Genomic DNA, 18795 nt, shown 5'->3' on the forward strand with positions numbered 1-18795 from the left:
ATTTGGAATCTGAAGACCCATCCCAAGTTCAAACTATTCGCCTGGAAAGCACTACATAATGCCTTGCCGACCAAGGTTAGACTTCAAGGCTTTATCCAGACAGATACACTCTGTTCTCTTTGCAATCAGAAGGAGGAAACAGCTTGGCATATCTTGTTGTCTTGTGATGTATCAAAGAGAATCTGGGCTGCAGGGTCACTTGGATTGCGCACTGAGTCCTTACAATTCCAGGACTTAAAAACGCTATTCAATACCATTTGCACAACTGCGGGGATAACAAAAGTGCAGAAAACTACAATTCTACAGGTCGCTTGCATCATTGGATATTTTATATGACAGGCTAGGAACCACTTACTTTTCCAAAATACAAGATTGGATCCTATCGGCATCATAAAGAACATCCGGAGATGGGAAAAGGATTTGAGTATTTTCAATGAGTCATACCCGGAGGGCACCATCACAACAGTACAATCCCCCACCCCAACCACCCACACTTGACTACTACTTGCAGCTACCAACCGCTGATAAATACATTATCATCACTGACGGTAGTTTTGACCCAATCACTGAAATTGGTGGATGGGGAGTAGCAGTCTTTCATAACAGAACTCTTATAACTGCAATTATGGACTTTGGTTGCACAGGTACAGCATCAGAAGCAGAAACCAAGGGACTCCAACAGGGCATCAAAAGTGCATTATCACTGGGAAGCAGAAGCATAGAAGTCTGGACGGACTGTCTAGAACTGGTGCGGTGGATAGAAAATCAACAGGACTACCCTTGGCCATGTAAACTTTTTTCTCTACTCTTTGACATTAAGGCTGATCTACTTAATTTTCAGAATGTTGTAATAATTGAAAAAGATCGGCATGAGATCCATATTGCTCATCAGTTAGCTCAAGCAGCGCGTAGGTTCTGTTATAACGGAATTGTAACGGATGATATAAACCTCTACATTTAAATAAAGTTTCTTCATCTTTCTTATCCAAAAAAAAAAAAAGAAGAAGAATTTGATGCATTCAAAAGGTTGACAGCGAAAACCTCCTTCCTAAGCTTGAAAGCAAAGAACAATTAGTAGCATTAGATTCAACACCAGATGAGCATTCATAATCCTAAAAGCCTGAAAGGAGTTAAGCAATCTTCAAAATGCCATCTCAGAATTGCGGGCATCATCTGTTGTATTCACCGACAAAGCAATCTCAGACTGCAAAGGTTTACCCCCAGATAATAAGGGGCTAATTAAGCAATCTTCAAAGCTCATCAAAATGCCATCTTTTGATCTACAGTATGCATCGCGATGATAAATCATCCCACAAACACAACATACAGAAAGAAGTTCAAAACAAACAAAAACCAAATTTACCATACAATTCAAATTGTTTTTAATACATTTAAGATTTTCCATTGAAATAATTGTACACTAATCCAATTTCTTGTCGCAAAAACATACACTAGTGAGAAAACTCGTTTCCCTTCCCCCTAGTGCAACTACATCCTACTTGGCTTTTTTTTATTCTTCTTTTCGACAAGTAGGTCCTAACCCTTTGAATATGTGACACCCTAAAACTGTGTGCAAGGCCCGCAGCCCTACACCCGAGGCATCCCTGACAATATATAATCATCTTGCTCATACTATGAACGAACTTGAGGCAGTTCGAATGATTGTTTTGGGTTCTCTCGTCACCAATCCTAACAAAATTCCATGGGGAAGAAATTCTTCAGTAAAGCAGTTCTCAATATCTGATTCTGAAGCATTCTAAATAAAGATCAACTTAAAGAGAGAACATGGTAATCGAGTGAAAAAAGACAGATTTTCGATGACCAACATTTTGTGTCACCATTCACGTGAAAAAAGAGAAATGGGCAAAACCTTGTTTACACTCGTAGCATGGATGATTTATGTCAATACTACAGCCCCAAGAACAAACAAAAGAAACAATCAGAAGGGCCATAGGATTTTGTTTTTGAATTTCATAAAAGGAAAACCTCCCAAAAATGGAGCAAGATTAATTTGTCTACACTAACAAGACTCATTTGTTTGAAGACCTCGAGCTTGTCTAAACTAACTCACAAGACCCCGTTGTTTGAAGACATCAAGCATGGCAACACCAATCTTTGCTGGCGATTCCACAACTGTCACCCCAGCTTCCCTAAGGGTCTTGATTTTATCTTGAGCTGTACCCTTCCCACCTGAGACAATAGCTGTATACAAAAAACAATAGAAAATAAATAAAATGAAGACAAAAGAATTATGCCATTCAAGATTGGAATTTCCAATGATTCAATATAAAACAAGACAACCTCCATCTTTTCTTTCTCAAGAACATACAACGCATGGCTAGACCCAGTTTCCCAGGAGAAACTGGCTTTACTCGTACCATACATTGCAGAAATTAACAAATATATTGATAACCTTGGTGTTTTGCAGTCTAGCACAACATTGCATGCTAGACTAATGAATGGGGGGTAAAAGCAAGAAAATTTTCCATCAATTGTCCCCAAGGGATGGGGGGTTGGAATCCACCTACCAATTGATGCATAGCAAGCTAGGACTGGGTCAGGTTCAATCTCAACGTAGACCAGGATTATGGAGCTAGAGCTGGATTACAACAGAGGTAAAAAGGGTTACTTGAACCCAGTTAGTGAGGATAATGCAACACGAAATTGACATGTTGTTCACAAGCAAGGGATGACAAAAGCAAAGAGAGCCCAACAGGCCCAAAAGCCCAATAAAAGTGCACGCCCACCATATTGCTTTCAAGTTCCATTCTGGAATCTGGGCCATCTTAGAATCTCCCATCCAAAAACAAAGACAGATCAAGTGAACCAGAAGTCCATTAGGTTGGCCCAATCAAAGAGTGCATACCCACCATATTTCTGTGTACTCCAATTCAGAATCTCCATCTGGAACTTGTGACTCAACAGAAGTAACCTATAACAAGACTCCAGCTAATCCAACCCAGAATGTTGTGCTGCAACACCTTCTAACTTAATTGTTAATATTTTACCCATAATATAATTCCGTGAGAATCTTGCGCTAGGTGGGCTATCAGCTATGGATGTTAAATCGGTCTCTATCAGGAAGCTAAAAGGCCATACATCGAATGAGGTGAACCCCAACACACACACACAAAGAGGAGAGTTGCGTAAAACAACAGTTGACAAAATCTCTGGATTTGACTTACAGGCCAAAATGTCTGAAAATACACTAAGAATCCCGAAACAAACAGAGCTTATTGTGTACTGTACCTCCAGCATGACCCATACGACGGCCGGGTGGAGCAGTAAGTCCAGCAATAAATGCTACTATAGGCTTCCCAGTCCCACTTTCCTGTTTAATTTATCAATGACAGTAGGCAATTAGTGGCCCCCGAAGAGGATGCAGAAAATACAATAAATATGGGTAAAAAAAACAAGATATTATGAGTCATTAAAGTTCATATCGTCAACAAAAGAATATAGGCCAGATAACTTCTAGAAAAAATGCAAAAATGCATGATGGGAGCAGAAGTAGCAGAAGTCAATCTCACCCAACAATAATATCTATAAATAGTTTCCTAACATCTCATCTTTGGTTATTGATTAGTTAAGGGTTATGCCAATAGATAGTGGGTTCAACCATCAGTGCATGCATAAAATATGCCGTTCCGGAGGACAAGTAAAATAGAATCTGAGATGAAAAGCTAAACAAATCTTCAAAGGACCTTGATATAATTAAAACTTAGAAGTAGGGTGAAATAGGAAAGAACTTTGAAAAAGGAGAGGTTTAAAAATTTTCAACAATATTCTAGCCTTACATGGAAATATGAAAAAGTTATCCTCTTCAACCTCTCGAAAGCAGCAAGAGAGATCCCTCTTCAGATTGATTAATCTCCCTAAATGAAGAAGAAGAAGATTAAGGAACAAGTCTGTTCACCACAAACAGAATTACAGGTTTCCCATCAACCTTACAAAGGTTTTCTTATCAATCCGCTTAACATTCTTTGATCATTTAATATAACCTTAATCTTTTTCCAACTAGATGTAACCAACTTCCTTCAAGGGAGAGAGGCTCAGGACTCCCTTTACAGAGTCCCATCAGAGAAGACCCATTCTTCACCATAACAAATACCATTGGCATTCCATGAACCATTCTCCATTCTCCATCGATTGTACAGTTGCAATATATTTATAGACTAAACTCAATGTAGAAAAGAGAAACTAAATATTGACCCATATCTTGCCTAAATCTTCTAGAAAACCAGAACTAGAAAATAAAATTAACACCAAATCTTGTGTACGACTCAACCTACCATACTTGGGCTTACGAAATTGGCCCACAATAGAAGATCCAAAAGTACTTGGCCCATGACCCATATAACCAATTGGGGCTTTGATTTAGACCTGATCAAACCTCATCGATCAAATTTGCAGCTTCTGACAGCATCAAATTCATCCACATGTATATACTTGGCCATCAGAAAGAGACAAGAAACTAGCTTCATAATGCTTTTCACCTCACTCTGTAGTCAGAATGATTTTAAACCGTAATTCTGTTACTGGTAATACATGCGAAGTACTTATATGATACTAGAGGCTCTGGTATGCCATGGCGACTTGTTGGAGGCGACATAGTATTGGGTTTACTAAGTCAACCTACTCACAGCTTTCAAGTGACCAAAGAGTTTTCCACACGGCAGGCAACCCAAGTAAATTCCAACCTAAGAGTACCTTGCTACATGGCAAAATAAAATTCCAGCCAAAGAGTACCTTGTTGGAGGCGACATGTGTATGTGGTCACTTGTCTTGCCCTCTTAACCACACCCTGTACCAAAGATCTTTTTCCTGATGTCCTTTAGCATAAGGTCAATGCAGTGGGCTGCACTTAGTGTCCAAAATATTGTTATGCATCAATCTTTCCCCAACCTTTTTTAAGTTTCTTTCGTTGTCTGTCACCACTTGGACGACGTTCTATACACCCACCTCCTTTAGCAACTTATATATACTTTTGCATCCTTCTCCTTGGATGCCTCCAAAGACTTCAGGAACACATAGACGATAAAGTTGATGGACTGTCTAGTGGGTCCAATCCAACCATTACACATCACAGTCACTATATAGTTTTCCCATGTCCCCATAAGTATATCAATGCACTTTTCCAGATCAGTTTTTTTTTGGACAAATAAACATTCATTGGTTCATATTCAGAGGGCCCCTTCACTACTAGACCATCCTTCCCCCACAGTGTCTATCATGCTTGGGTAGTATGGTCCCTCAGTGGCATTTGCAGGGATGCTATGATAAAAGAACGACTTCGAGACAGTGTTGCTCACTGTACTTTCAAATCAGACCAAACATACTTTTAGCTTTCTCTGTCTAGCATCCTGAGTCTTATATATATATATATGGCAGGATCCAACTGAAGGAGGACCTCAATATGATCATCATCATCTACTAGGGTTGCCCACTCACTCTGTGATCTCCAGTAAGGCAACTCCGCCTGCCTCTGGTGCAACTGCTCTAGAGTCAGAGGAACCAGACCTAATCTCTGCAGCCCTAACCTGCTTCATCTGATGTGTCACTCGGCTTACTGGCTGAGCCTATGGTATCTGTCTCCTCAGTGCCTTTGCCTCCACATCACCAGGCATATAATCACTACATCTCTGTAGCCACCAGCCATGTCACTTCAGTCTAGTGCCCCCCCCTTCTTAAATTGATCATCTTGCCACAGTAATTACATTGTGGTTTTTTCTAGTCATTTCCTATTGGTGTGTCATGCTTCCATCTATGTCTCCACTATCAGGCATTGAACAATCTTTTACACTATTGCATCAAAAAAATGCATACAGTAACTATTCTACATCATTTAAGACTCCTAAAATAAAATATAAGTTATTTCCTAATTTTCCCTAACTCTTATATTTTTTTCCCCAATTAAAACTAATTTTTATAATTTTTTAAAAGTAATATTACCTTAATTTACCAACAATAATTATGAGACGAGACATGTATCATCAGATTAAGTTTTTGATACAACAATAATACTTTCACAAATTTTAAATATTTTTTCAAACCAAAATGGAAAAATTTTAACCATTTTTCTGAATTTTTTGTAATTTTTTAAAATCCAAAAATTGAAATAGTTAATTTTCGGACAGAAAAAAAGAGACTTTGTGACGTCATAGATTGGCCAACGGTGTCTAACATATATAAAATCGAGCTCCAACCACTAACTATTAACCCTATTTCTTAAAAAATTTGTTGCAAAAAAATCAATTCTTTTCCAGAAAAACTAAATCCGACTCTGTGAAGTTATAGATTAGCCTATGGTATCTAACATATAAAAAATTGAAGGCCAACCCCCCAAAATGATATACCTTCTTCAACTTTGAATCTTACACACAACTTCCACAAATGCAGTAAATCATCACTTTCAATGCATTCTAGTACTGCCCATCACCTTATTCCACACTTGTATGGGAGTGATTTGTCCAAAAATCACAAAAAACCAAGTTTTCTAGCACCTTGGAAGGCGGACCTTGGCACAACGATAAGGTTGCTCCATTTTGACCAAGTGGTCGTGGGTTCAAATCTAAAAACAGCTTCTCCGCGGAAGTACGGGTAAGGCTGCGTACATTATGACCCTCCCCAGAGCCTGCAGTGGCAGGAGCCTCGTGCACTGGGTACGCCCTTTTTTTGATCGAAATATAACCTTTATATCAAGGCTTTGTGTTGTTTCAGTCCAAAAAACACCGAACCATAAATATCTTTGAAATTTCGCTGAAATGGAGAAATTTCAACCAAAACACTGCACTTTTCTAGTGGCACGGTGGGTTCTGTTTCGATATCTGTTGAAACCGAAATAATTTACAAAATTTCGGCGAAGCCCACTGAAATTTCAAACATTGATTATAGACTTTGAGTGATCCTAACCTTTTGAATATAAGCCTGAAAGATAGCCTCAGTTGTGAGTTACAACCTTGTTTACAGACCTGCTACAGTGCCTTCGGCCCATACTAGTACTTTCAGTGATTTTTATTGGATCTAGGACTGATATTTGAGGATGTAAGGGGCCGGAAGGTTATCATTATTATCCCAAAATCCCAAGTTATTTGAATTAAGTATTTAAGTAGATTCATCGATCTGAAGAGAGTGCTGTGCTGGTCAGTCGTTACCATACAAGGACAGTTTCTTTGGTTAATTCCTTAAAATCTCTCCAACTCCATGTTTCTCCCTAATTTGCCCCCCATCCTAGTTTTAAATTCCAGAAAGATCCTTCCCTTCGAAATTTAATTACCTTTTGGTCCAGAATGGTTTACATTTCCAAAAGGGGACCTACCTAAAGTTACAATTTTCCCCTGGTTTGTTTCTTTGGGATTTTATTCGTTTGGGGTGGGCCCTAAGTGACCTAACTGGGTTTTTGAAACCCTAGGTTCCAGCATAGGAACAGAATGCTCCATCCCCATCCTCCCTACCCTCTCTCTCTAAAGTTACAAAATTTCCCCTGGTTTGTTTCTTTGGGATTTTATTGGTTTGGGGCACAGTTATCAAGGCAGGAAGGCGACCAAGGCGTTTTAAAGGGTAAAAAATCAAGGCGACACCGCCATGGCGCCCAAGGCGACCAAGGAGACCAAGGAGCCTGGACGCCATGGCGTTGCCACGGCGACGCCTTGATAACTATGGACTTTGGGGTAGGTCCTAAGTGACCTAACTAGGTTTTTGAAACCCTAGATTGCACCAGCATAGGAACAGAATGCTCCATCCCCATCCTCCCTAACCTCTTATGTTTGTCAAGTTTCATCCCTAAACAATAGCTAGTCATAAGTAATTTAAGATCAACAAGCCCAACTTCCTCTTTCATGTGTACTTGCAGGCTCTTTATACCTAGAAAAACAGAGCCTTAGAAACCAATAGGAATACAAAGAAAGTATACAAGGTACACAGACAGGCAAAGCTCACTTGTCTCTACAGATAAGTTTAAGTGGTGCCGATTTATCACCAAACTGGGGTTCTTTGCTTAGGAATAAGTCTAGGGTTGGGTTGAATACATGTTGGGCCTTTGATCCCATGGGTTTCCAATGTAATAGGTCACTTTTATGGACTTAAAGTATGGGTAATAGGGTTGCATACGGGATTAGCTGTTTTAATTTCTTAGTTTTATTTTATGTAATTAGTGGTCATGTGACTATTTAATTGTCATGTAAGTTGGGCTGGATTACGACTCTATAAGTCCAGCCATGTTTTGAGTTTATTTCCTTTAATATTTCAGTTTCCTAGTCAATTTAAATTACCTAATAGGTTAAGAATTGAGTTAGGCCTTTCCATTCTAATGTAGGAGTCTATTTTTGAGTCTTTTATATAAGGTTGTAAAGAGGGCAAGTATTGAACACGAATTTTGATATTAATGAAAAGCTTTTGCAGCTCTTCTTCTCCGTTGAAGATTTTTGTCTTGTGTGTGATGAAGGCTGGTAGGATCGGTGTTTGATCTGATTGACACCTTGCGGTGGGAAGCCCGGGTAATTCTTTGGTGGGATTGGTATTTGATCCAATCGACACCTTGCGGTGTGAAGCCCTGGTGGTTCATTCAAACTCTCATTGTTCAAGTTCTGGTTTTCTTCAAGGATCTTCATTCAAACAAGCTGCTGTCCAAGTACTTCTTCAACAAGTATGAATCATCCCAAACCCTAAACTTAACCTTGCTGCCGATTCATTCCAACACACTTCCCTCCATTAAAACTTAATGTAACCTTCATTGGAAGACTCCCCTACATCAACTTGACATAACTCTACCATCAAACCTAGGTCCCATCAAACCCTAGCCCTAATTTCACAATTTTCACCTATTTTGACCTAACCGAATTACCAAGTTCATAGTAGATCAAGGTTATTGGCTTCTAGTTGGTCTCCTACAAATCTAGAACTACATTATTAAGTCACATTCCTTCATTCTAGTTTAACTACCAAAAAATAAATAATTAATCATCTGAACAACCATAGGGGATTCTACCCTTCACATAATAGTACAAGACCCTACATTCAGTTGAACAGCCCAACTCTATAGTTCAGTTTTTGGATTTTACAGGCCGAAATGCTACAAAATTCACAGATTAAAGTAGTCTATAACCTTTTACTTCAATCTAATTATCAATTTTTTCTTCACCATCAGGAAAATATGAATTATGAAACGAGCGTTCCGGTAAGAAGTTTTAATGGAGATTATGGGGTGTGCAAAGACCCAAAGGTAGACCAAAAACGACATGGGAAGTGGTGAGAAAAGAGATGAATGGTTTTGGGTCGGCAACAACCAAGGCTTTAAACAAAGCTGAATGACCAAACAGGATCCGGCATCCATGTAGCAACCCCTGTTAATTGGGAAAACATTTGGTTGAGTTGAGAAAACATTTTGAAACATTACGAATAAGATTATTCTTTTACGATTCCATCCCTAAATGCAATGGATGTACTGCCATCTGCTACTGACTGCAGTTGGAATCATCCCATAAAATTACATTTACCTTGATTAAGGCAGCAGCATCCTCTTCTGCAGTCCCTCCGATTTCTCCTATAAGAACAATGCCTGAAATGGAAAATGCATGCACAATAAGAATATACAGAATAACAGTCTTTTTGCTAATCAAAAGAAATATTTGAATTTAAAAAAAAAAAAGTTCCAAGTAGGAAAGACAGCAAGAAAAAAAGGAATTACATAGGCCTAAGAGTTTACAGCCGACTTATTTAATCCATAAAATGTTCATCCCTAATAAAAAGAATTAAACATCTCATTATCATAAGGAGATAAATTTAAGCTCAATCAGAAAACTGTTGGTCCAGTCACATAGGATCAAGTAACTCTCCAAACCCAGCCAGACCTAAATCTCAAGCAGGTTGAGCTAATTAACCAAATCAAAGAGAAGTGGAGATTAACCTGGCCCGTTTGGAAACAACGAATTGGACAAAGTTTGGATGGGCAGATCAACAATTTCCATGGATAGCTTCCTCCTGAACAGCTAGTCTCAAAGCATAACAAGCAAAAATTTTGCCAGAGCAAGGACTTCTCATCCAAATATTAAATGGTGGACCATTTGAATGGAGCTTAAATGGAGTTGCATTATACCATAGCACCTAAACTGAACATTAAGACTCTATGCTTTGAATAGATGCAGAATCTTTTGGATAGGCCAAATGTCAAATATGGTGGCCCATTCCAACTGAGGGGTCCACCATGTACGGGGCTCCTCACCTTGTTTCTTTACAAGCCAAACTTTAAAAAGGAATCAACTTCTCAAAGAATTTGCAAAGCATTACATTGATACACCACCAAGTTCTATTGGACAGAGAAGTTACCAAAGATAAGATGACGTAGACTGTCCATGTAGTTTGAGCATTAACAGTACTGCCACATGGCAACAAACTCAAACCCTAAATTTTGCTAAAGGATGCTTTACTGATTAAGAACACTTGCCCCTAACAATCAAAGACAACTTACATCACTCAACATTTTGTCTATCACCAAAAAGAGTAATATACGGCAACAGTGAAATGATGGAAACATTAGAAAATGGTTTCAACACATTTATTATGCTTCCATTATGTTATTTTAACCAAATATTACTTTCCGTAACGAAGAATTTTATTAATAACAATACAGTAAGAAGGGAAGAAAAATCCAGAAACTACGTCCACATGAATTCCCCATGGTAGAGAACCAATCCCTTCCAAAGAGATTGTTCAGGTCCTTAAGCTCCTTGAAATGATTTATAGCATTGTTCCCGTCCTACTTTCTCATTTGTTAAGCTCCCAGCTCCTCCCTTACCCAAGGTAAAAAGGACTTGGTTTCAAGCCAAATTTCAGATCTAATAACAAAAGTATAGAACAAAAATGCAATTAAATCAAATCTGGTCCAAAGTAACAGAAGAGAAAAAGAACTCCCACAATGATAAATGAGAATCTTTTCTTCTTTTGAAAAATTTTCATGAGAAGCAACTAGTTTTCAAGAATGAAAGTAGAAAGAAGGTAAAAAAGGACTTGGTTTCAAGCTGAATTTCAAATCTAATAACAAGGTATAGAACAAGTAACAATTGGCACAAACTAATACAAGTAATACAGGAGAGGGGGGGGGGGGGGAGAAGCCCTCAAACTATCCTATTGCTTTGAATTTCTATTAATTCTACCACTCAATGACCAACATCCAGAACATTCAGATGAATTAATCTACAAGCAGTTCACCTTCAGTCTGAGGATCAGTGAGGAACTTCTCCATGCAATCAACAAAATTTGTCCCATTAAAAGGGTCCCCACCAATACCTACACAGGTAGATTGACCTAGGCCAACTGCAGTTGTTTGGAAAACCTACAATGCACAAAGACTAAAATCAGAGAACACAACTTAACTAACAGAAAATGACCCCAGGGTTCAGCAATTAACAGCATAAAGGAAATCATGGTAAATCTTACATAGGGTCCAAGAAAGACATCTTTGAGGCCAAAAACTTAGCAGCAATTCAATGACCCCAACCATCCAGTTTTGTGTATTCATACTCTATGCTATCCAAAATAATAAGTTGACAAGTGCAGAGGCAGAGAAATCCTCATACCAAATCAGAATGGTTTAGAATCATCAATCGGATAAATTTCCAGCCTCAAAGATCTTATAAGCATGAATGTACACCATGAGAACCACTATGTCATTGGCAGGATACCCTGAGTCAACCAACAGGCACCTTTCCATTCCATGTGATCTTACCGCTTCATATGTCAAGGTACCGGATCGGGACACAATCCCCACACGACCAGGTTTGTGAATGTATCCAGGCATAATTCCAATCTTACATTCACCTGGTTTAATAATGCCAGGGCAGTTCGGGCCAATCAACCGGGTCTTTGATTGCTTGTTAAGGGCAGCCTTCACTCTAACCTGAAATCCATAATTATTTGAAGTCACCAAAGGAGAAATGAAATCCAATTCAACTCAAACAATTTAATTTTATCAGGGAAAAAAGAAACTCAAACAATTTATGGGTACTTAGACGCATCGACCCTCCACAATCAAAGCAAGCGAATAACCAAAATAGTCTTGCAACTGGTAAGCACTGGCAGGGGAGATAACAATTAAGGTAGGTGACAACAAAATTGTCCAGAGTAGGCAATTAAGGTGTTATACAGGATGCCAGACAAGGGCTTTGTACAAAAACAGAGGGATTAGTTCATTTGCCAACCAGAGCCAAGTATAGTAGAGATAGGTCAAACTAAATTATATTGATTTTTCGCTGAGTAGAATGTTAAGGAGTTAGTGTCCCAGTAAATTATTTGGTTCAGTTAGCTAGATGATTGATTTGTGGCAACGGAGGTTCGACTCCTCTTCGATCTCCCAAGATAGCATTCCACTTCTCTTTCTTTCTGGATTACGAAGTAGAGTGCTGCACAAAATGCTCACTCTCACATTGATTGCTAAAGAGGGTGGGTGTTCATCACCTAATCCCAGTACCTTCTGAAGTGTCATAACCCCAAAACCTTCCATTCCAAAACCATAAATTAACACCCAAAGTGTTCCATGTTCTATATCGTTTAAAGAATACACAGTCAATGTGTTATCCCCCCCGAAAAATGGAACAGACCCTAAAAACATAGTGCATATATAAAACCAAAGCAAAGACCTTTATTTTTGAACTCCATTCAGGTGGTAGACAGGTTGTTCACAGAATCATGGAGAATATTAGAGACTACAGTATGCCGGATAGATATCAGCACAGGGGTCATGGGCATCATCAATTGTAGAAACAGAAAACATTCATTGGAATCTCTCATCACCCCCTTAACCCAAAGAGGTAAAACTTTGAAGCTACTTTTTTTGAGGAAAATATCAGCACAGAGGTCATGGGCATCATCAATTGCCCAGCCAAATCTTTCAACCCGAAAGCTGAAACTATAGGAACCTAGTGAGCAGGAAAATCACAGAAATGGGCTTATTTTAGTAAAAATGAGCCTTGGGTTGGAACTATAGGTGTTAAGCCTATGCTCCAATTGGTTTTCATTGAAACAGACCACTTTAATAGCCTAAAAGAGAGGTAGGACCGTAGGAGCTAAAAATCCAGGACTTACTTTATTAATTAGTTTAAGTTGCAGTCCTAATTAGAATAGGAGTTGTTTTAAGTCTTCTTTGATTACTAGTTGGTTTAGGCTATTTCTCGTCATGTTAAGAGTAAGATTTTGAGAATATATATATATATATATATATATATATATATATATATATATATATATATATATATATATATATATATGTATGTATGTATGTTCGTATGTATGTAACCAGCCATTAATGCATATGAGTTCGTGTTATTTAAGCAATGAAGCTTTGTTTTTCTATACTTTGTGGATTCATGGTATGCTTGGATGGATTTCCAGCAGAACTAAGGTGGATTCCTTAGTGGCAGAGTGAATTCTTATCACAAGTTAGGTGAATCCAAGATTGCTTAAATCTGATTGATGTTGGAGGAGTTATGTTTCAGTCAAATCTTATTTGGTGTGCGCGAATGCTATCATAATCGCGCTGAATGAAAATATTTTTTTAGACATCAAAACAAATGAATATTTTACCGCACTTTTGGTTTTTAGCAATGTTTTATCATACTAAAATTTATGGGATTTATAGATTTGAGAAAACTCACAGCATTTAAAATTTGAAAATTGCATCTACCGCTGAAAATCCAGATATTTTTCTTGAACTGGGAGGTTGACTTTTTATCCTTGTGGAATTAGATTTTTTTAACTATTTTTATTAGATTCAAATAGGGGGTTATTTGCTTATTTATGAATATAATCCTAAGTAAATGAAATAACAAATATAAAAACATTTACTTAAATGATATTGGGCATAAATAAGTGTTTGTCTTGATTTCTGACATAAATAATTGTTTGTCCCGGTTTCACACTAAGCCAAACTCCTATTTGGACTTTGATTTTGGAAAATTTGATAGTGCCATTGTGTTTAAACAGCCCAAAATAGGTTGTATACCAAGTTGCATGACCAAACTAGGTCAAAAAACCCACCGAGACATCAAATGAGTTCAAAAAACAAAAAGTGCACAAACTCGTTTTTTTGGCTGGGCGAAACCAGTACCGAAACCGAGTTCTTGAACAATGCTCAAAACATCCAACCCAGAGAAGTCAGAAATTGCTTCAGCAATGCAAGCCATCTCAAACTTTTAACAATATCCTACCATTGCCCATTGGACTTCCAATTACCACATTACAGGGGGCTATATCACTGTAACTCTTCACATGAGAGACCCTTCACATAGTAGTCAACTACGCCATTTTAGGAGATCTTTGTCAAGGACTAAGCTATCGACCAGGGATGAACCAGTTCTGACAAAACCTGATCAGGATCAGCCAGAAGATGGCGGTTCAGCAAATCCTTGGCAGATGCACACATCATTGCTTGACGAATGAAGATAACTTAGATTACCTTATCCTAACTAAGTTAGCTCAAGGACAATTAGATTCTTGATTCTCGCTGATTTGGGCTGAAACTTTGTAGGTGATGTTGTTTTTGATTCTCTATATCACTTAACAATCCCATGGAGTTCAGATACATATTGAAGGCCTTGGATTGGGCTTGAATCACCACAATTGGAACACTTGGGCCCAATCACATATCCAATATTTGGACATAGAGTACAGTTTTCATTCCCTACCAATGTTTCTACCATGTTCAAGCTATCAAAGAGTCATGCTTTGAAATGTTGCTGAAATTACCGAAATATTTTGGTTTCACAAGAAATCAAAACGAAATGAGTATTGAAATTTACCAAAATTTACGAAAAATATTTTGGTTCCAGCAGAGGTCAAAATGGAAGCGAAATCCAAAATTTCGAACCTTTCAAAGAGTCCATAACACTTGCAACTCATTCGTTCCCTTACTCCTGGGGTTACCCATCAAATGGCCCAGGAACAGAGTTTTCTGACAACTTTAGTAAACTGTATTTTCAAGACAACTAAGATTCATCCTGTTGGAGACTGAGCAGATTGTTTAGATAGTAGATACATGCTGAAACCTATCTATTGTGAGTTCTGAACCATTTCTGCATGTAGGTTGATCATAGCTGCAAGAAAGCTATGAGATCAGCAAACTATCACTTAACACATGTCAGTCTAAGTTGATATTTTTTGGAAGTCCCATTGCATGCTTCCACAATGCTTCTCACTCGAGTAGTTATGATACTTTGGATGAACACTTTTCAGGTTTTTCGCTTCTGGTACACACAAGCTATTATTAATACATAGCAAGCTTTTGCTGCAACAATCATTAAAAAAAAAAACAAAAAAAGACAAACACATATTTCTTGCAGTGTTCACTTATTTGCAGCAAATAATTAGCTAAATGTTACTATCATATGGAATCATACTAAGACCTAGTCATCAAATAATCTGCTGAATTGACAATATGGAAAATAATCCAACCCTTCGAAAATGATAGCAATCACATATATGATTAAGAAAAAGAAAAGCAGTAACAAAACAGAATACCATGTCATGTTGAGGGATTCCCTCTGTTATGCACACCACTAAATCCAACTCAGCTTCCATAGCTTCCATAATAGCGGCCGCAGCAAATGGTGGAGGGACATAGATGACAGATGCATTGGCCTTAGTTTCTTCCTTTGCTTCAGCAACTGTATTGAAAACAGGAAGACCTAAATGTTCTGTTCCACCTTTCTTTGGTGTAACCCCTCCAACCTATTTTAAAAATAAAAAAAAGGTAAACCATAAAGGCTGAATTAGCCAAAACATCCTTGTTAAAAAGCAAAAACACAACTATAGCAAGGTCTTGGTTACAGAATAAATACGTTTCCAACAAGGGGAAAAAAATATAACCTCTCAAAAAATTAAAACAAAAAAGAAGAGAGACATGAATCATGAAAATATCCCAGTCATATGAGAATCAAAATGAAACAACAGGCTCCCAAAAGCAAGCCATTAATATCTCATACACAAGGGCTGCTGAAAGTAGGGAAGAAAGCAAAAGAAATCTTCTATGGCTTTTAAATACCAGTCCATCTGCTCATCAATCTGTATTATTGACGTGGTAATTAGTAATCACCTTACTGGAGAAAGCCAAGGTGCTGGGGTGTCCTAATGTCCAGTCTATGTGCTTTTAATTATTATTATTTTTTTTTAACAATGAGTTACTATGTAGGAAGAAGAGTCTAAGAGAACTGATACTTTTATGCTGTGGAATGGAAATATTCAAAATCTCCCAGAAAAGAATAGTAGTATAGTTCCGATAATATGAATTATTGAATCAGAGTTATTGGGTTGTTTAAGCCTTTAAATTTTTTGATAGACAGGAAGTTTTTGGTCACATACGTTCCCGTTATTTGAATAGAAAGGCAGTTACAATCTATTGCTTTCGCTGTTTGGATTAATGGTATGAAGGTGGATCTGTTGAATATCTTTCTTTTCTCAATTCCTCATTGCAGCTCGTATAATTTTTGGACTGTTCAACCCAACCTACATTAAGTCATAACCAGCATTACGTTATTCATTACCCCTATTTAATGATACCATCACGCTTAAGTAGTGACCTATTGTTTCTCTCCAATTCAGTGATGCAAAAAAAGGGTGTACCCAGTGCATAAGCCTCCCGCCACTGCGGGGTATGGGGAGGGTCATACTGTACGCAACCTTACCCTTGCTTTCGCAAAGAGACTGTTTCCAGTGATGTAAGCACCAATATACTAAAAATTCTACCAAAATAATAATTTTACATTACTTCTTTAAAAAATTGTTTTTACATTACAATTCCTTTATAGATCCCTAATAAATTGGTCAGTTAAAGGTACTGCAACATGGAATTTCACGGGATACTTGTAGAACCATGTTAAAAGCCTTTCATGGTCTTTGGTTCACGAGGATTCGTTCTCAACAAAATAACATTCCCTCTCAGAATGCCTCAATACACTTCCCTAATTCAATCCAATGCTGCCAAGATAAAAGATGGGTCTTTCCTATAACATGATCTTGGGAGGCAAAAAATGTGGCTTTTTTGTTGCACATGATCTTTGGAAGCAAATAATTAGGATTTTCTGCTGTCAAGTAATGTGGTCATCAAGGCTAGATAAACGGTAGATAAACGAGTTCATCAGTCAGAAGTTCCACTCAAGGCCTGAATATCATGTAATCAAAACTTTCTATGGGCCAATGACTTTGAAAACACCCTCCTAAATCTCTTTTAACATTGACATGATTATTCTTTATTTGCAGGTAAACTCTAAAAAGGGAGGGAGGAATGGAAGCATTGCAGCAGATAAGCAGAAACTGCAGAACTAGCAGAGCAAACAAATATCAGTTTGATGGTAAACTTAGCTTAATAACAGATAAAAGAACATATTCATATACTAGTGATGAAGCAAAAGTTATTCCTAATAGACAATGAAATCAGATGAGAATTTGTTGACAGGGTTTGAAAACCCTAACCATTACATATCAGCAAAGAATAGAAAGGAAAAGCGGCCTATACCTTGCAAGGATTCTCCAAGTTTGATTACCCCAACAACCCCCAAAAACAAACCCCTCCCCCCCCCCCCTCCCAAAAAAAAAAATTCTTAAAATCCGAGTTTGATCAATTGAAACGGTAAAAAGCAAGACTTCAAAGAATTCCAACCTCAATTATCAAAACCAACAAATGGAGCACACACTCAAAGTAATAAATTGAATACTAAAGAAAATTCTATGTGGACCCCAAACAGATTGTTATGTCCTTTTTTTCTTTTTTTACACAGATTTTCAATCATGAAAAATAAAACCCATAATGAGAGTATTGCGGATCAATCTACATAGGAAAAGATCCACAATCAAACCAGATACATGCCAAAATTCATCAAGACAATAGTACATAGCTACAAAGAGGATGTTAAAAAAGAAAAAGGAAAAAAAAAAAAAACAAAACAAACAAACAAACAAAATGAAATAGAAAGTTATCGAACACAAAACATTACAACTATCAAAGGCCATAAATTTTCCGGCAGACCAAACTAAAGATCGAACTAGCAATCAATAGTTAGACCCTGAACACGATCCAAAAAAAAAAAAAAAAAAATCAAACTTTCACACATAGTAAAAATCAAAAAATAGATTGATCAGAATGACTTACCATCTTGGTGCCATATTCAATGGCCTGTTCTGTGTGAAAGGTACCATTCTTCCCTGTAATACCTTGACAGATGATCCGAGTATTCTTGTCCACGAAAACAGCCGGCGGAGGTGAAGCAGCAGCAGCGAAATGGCGAGATTGAGACGAAGAAATAGAAGGTGAGATTGATTTGGCGGAGCTGAGCCTTGACGCAAAGGTACCAAGGAGCTTGGTGGCTTGTCTTGCCATTTCTGCTTTACCGGCTATTGCTCCCTCAGTCTTTCCTTTTTCCCCGAACTACTCCGAAAATTTGGAGCTCGCCCAACAAGAAAAACTTACAAATGTAGGAGAGGGAGAAAACGAAACAAAAGGGTCAACAACAGAAAAGGAATGTGAGAATCTTTGTGGGCTCAGGCTTGATGGGTTGGGCCCAATCATATTTTGGGCTTTGTAGAAGATCCATACAACGGCCAAGCCAGTGTTGGAAAAATTCAGATCCAATAGTTGAAGGTCTTGCATTAGAAGAGCAAATGGATTTTCAATTGGTCCTCCTCCATCTTAAAACCCAGGTTCCATGCATTTGGGAGCGAGCTTCCCACTTCTATTCTCTAGACTCTCTAGAACATGGATTGAGGTATCAGTATCGGTATCAGTCGAGGTTGATATCAATACCTGACCGATCT

At 37.9% G+C, this 18795-nt stretch overlaps 1 protein-coding gene across 3 annotated transcripts; it reads right to left on the bottom strand.

The window, feature by feature from the left end:
• Positions 1–1964: 1964 nt before the first annotated feature.
• LOC122646012 (succinate--CoA ligase [ADP-forming] subunit alpha, mitochondrial-like) lies at positions 1965–18383 on the bottom strand. 3 transcript variants are annotated; one of them, XM_043839464.1, is made up of 8 exons: positions 18134–18383; positions 15508–15717; positions 11723–11893; positions 11206–11329; positions 9495–9556; positions 3250–3331; positions 2061–2202; positions 1965–2018 (listed from the first exon to the last, which is right to left on the bottom strand). In XM_043839464.1, the coding sequence occupies exons 1-7, from the start codon at positions 18359–18361 to the stop codon at positions 2063–2065; spliced, it is 1017 nt and encodes a 338-aa protein (XP_043695399.1). In that variant the 5' UTR covers positions 18362–18383; the 3' UTR covers positions 1965–2018; positions 2061–2062. The 3 variants fall into 3 exon arrangements, with proteins under 3 accessions (XP_043695399.1, XP_043695400.1, XP_043695398.1); XM_043839465.1 differs by having other exon boundaries at positions 1965–2015; positions 2056–2202; XM_043839463.1 differs by having other exon boundaries at positions 1965–2202.
• Positions 18384–18795: the final 412 nt, after the last annotated feature.

The sequence above is a fragment of the Telopea speciosissima genome, chromosome 11 (assembly GCF_018873765.1).
Source record: "Telopea speciosissima isolate NSW1024214 ecotype Mountain lineage chromosome 11, Tspe_v1, whole genome shotgun sequence".
Taxonomy (NCBI): Eukaryota; Viridiplantae; Streptophyta; class Magnoliopsida; order Proteales; family Proteaceae; genus Telopea; species Telopea speciosissima.

What these genes read in the sequence shown, in the direction of transcription:
- LOC122646012 (XM_043839464.1), bottom strand. Translation starts at nt 18,361, where the DNA reads ATGGCAAGACAAGCCACCAAGCTCCTTGGTACCTTTGCGTCAAGGCTC. An exon ending in GAATCCCTCAACATGACATG is followed by an intron (nt 11,894 to 15,507) that starts GTATTCTGTTTT and finishes TATGGATTTCAG; the next exon opens with GTTAGAGTGAAGGCTGCCCT. An exon ending in CACTGATCCTCAGACTGAAG is followed by an intron (nt 9,557 to 11,205) that starts GTGAACTGCTTG and finishes TTTCCATTTCAG; the next exon opens with GCATTGTTCTTATAGGAGAA.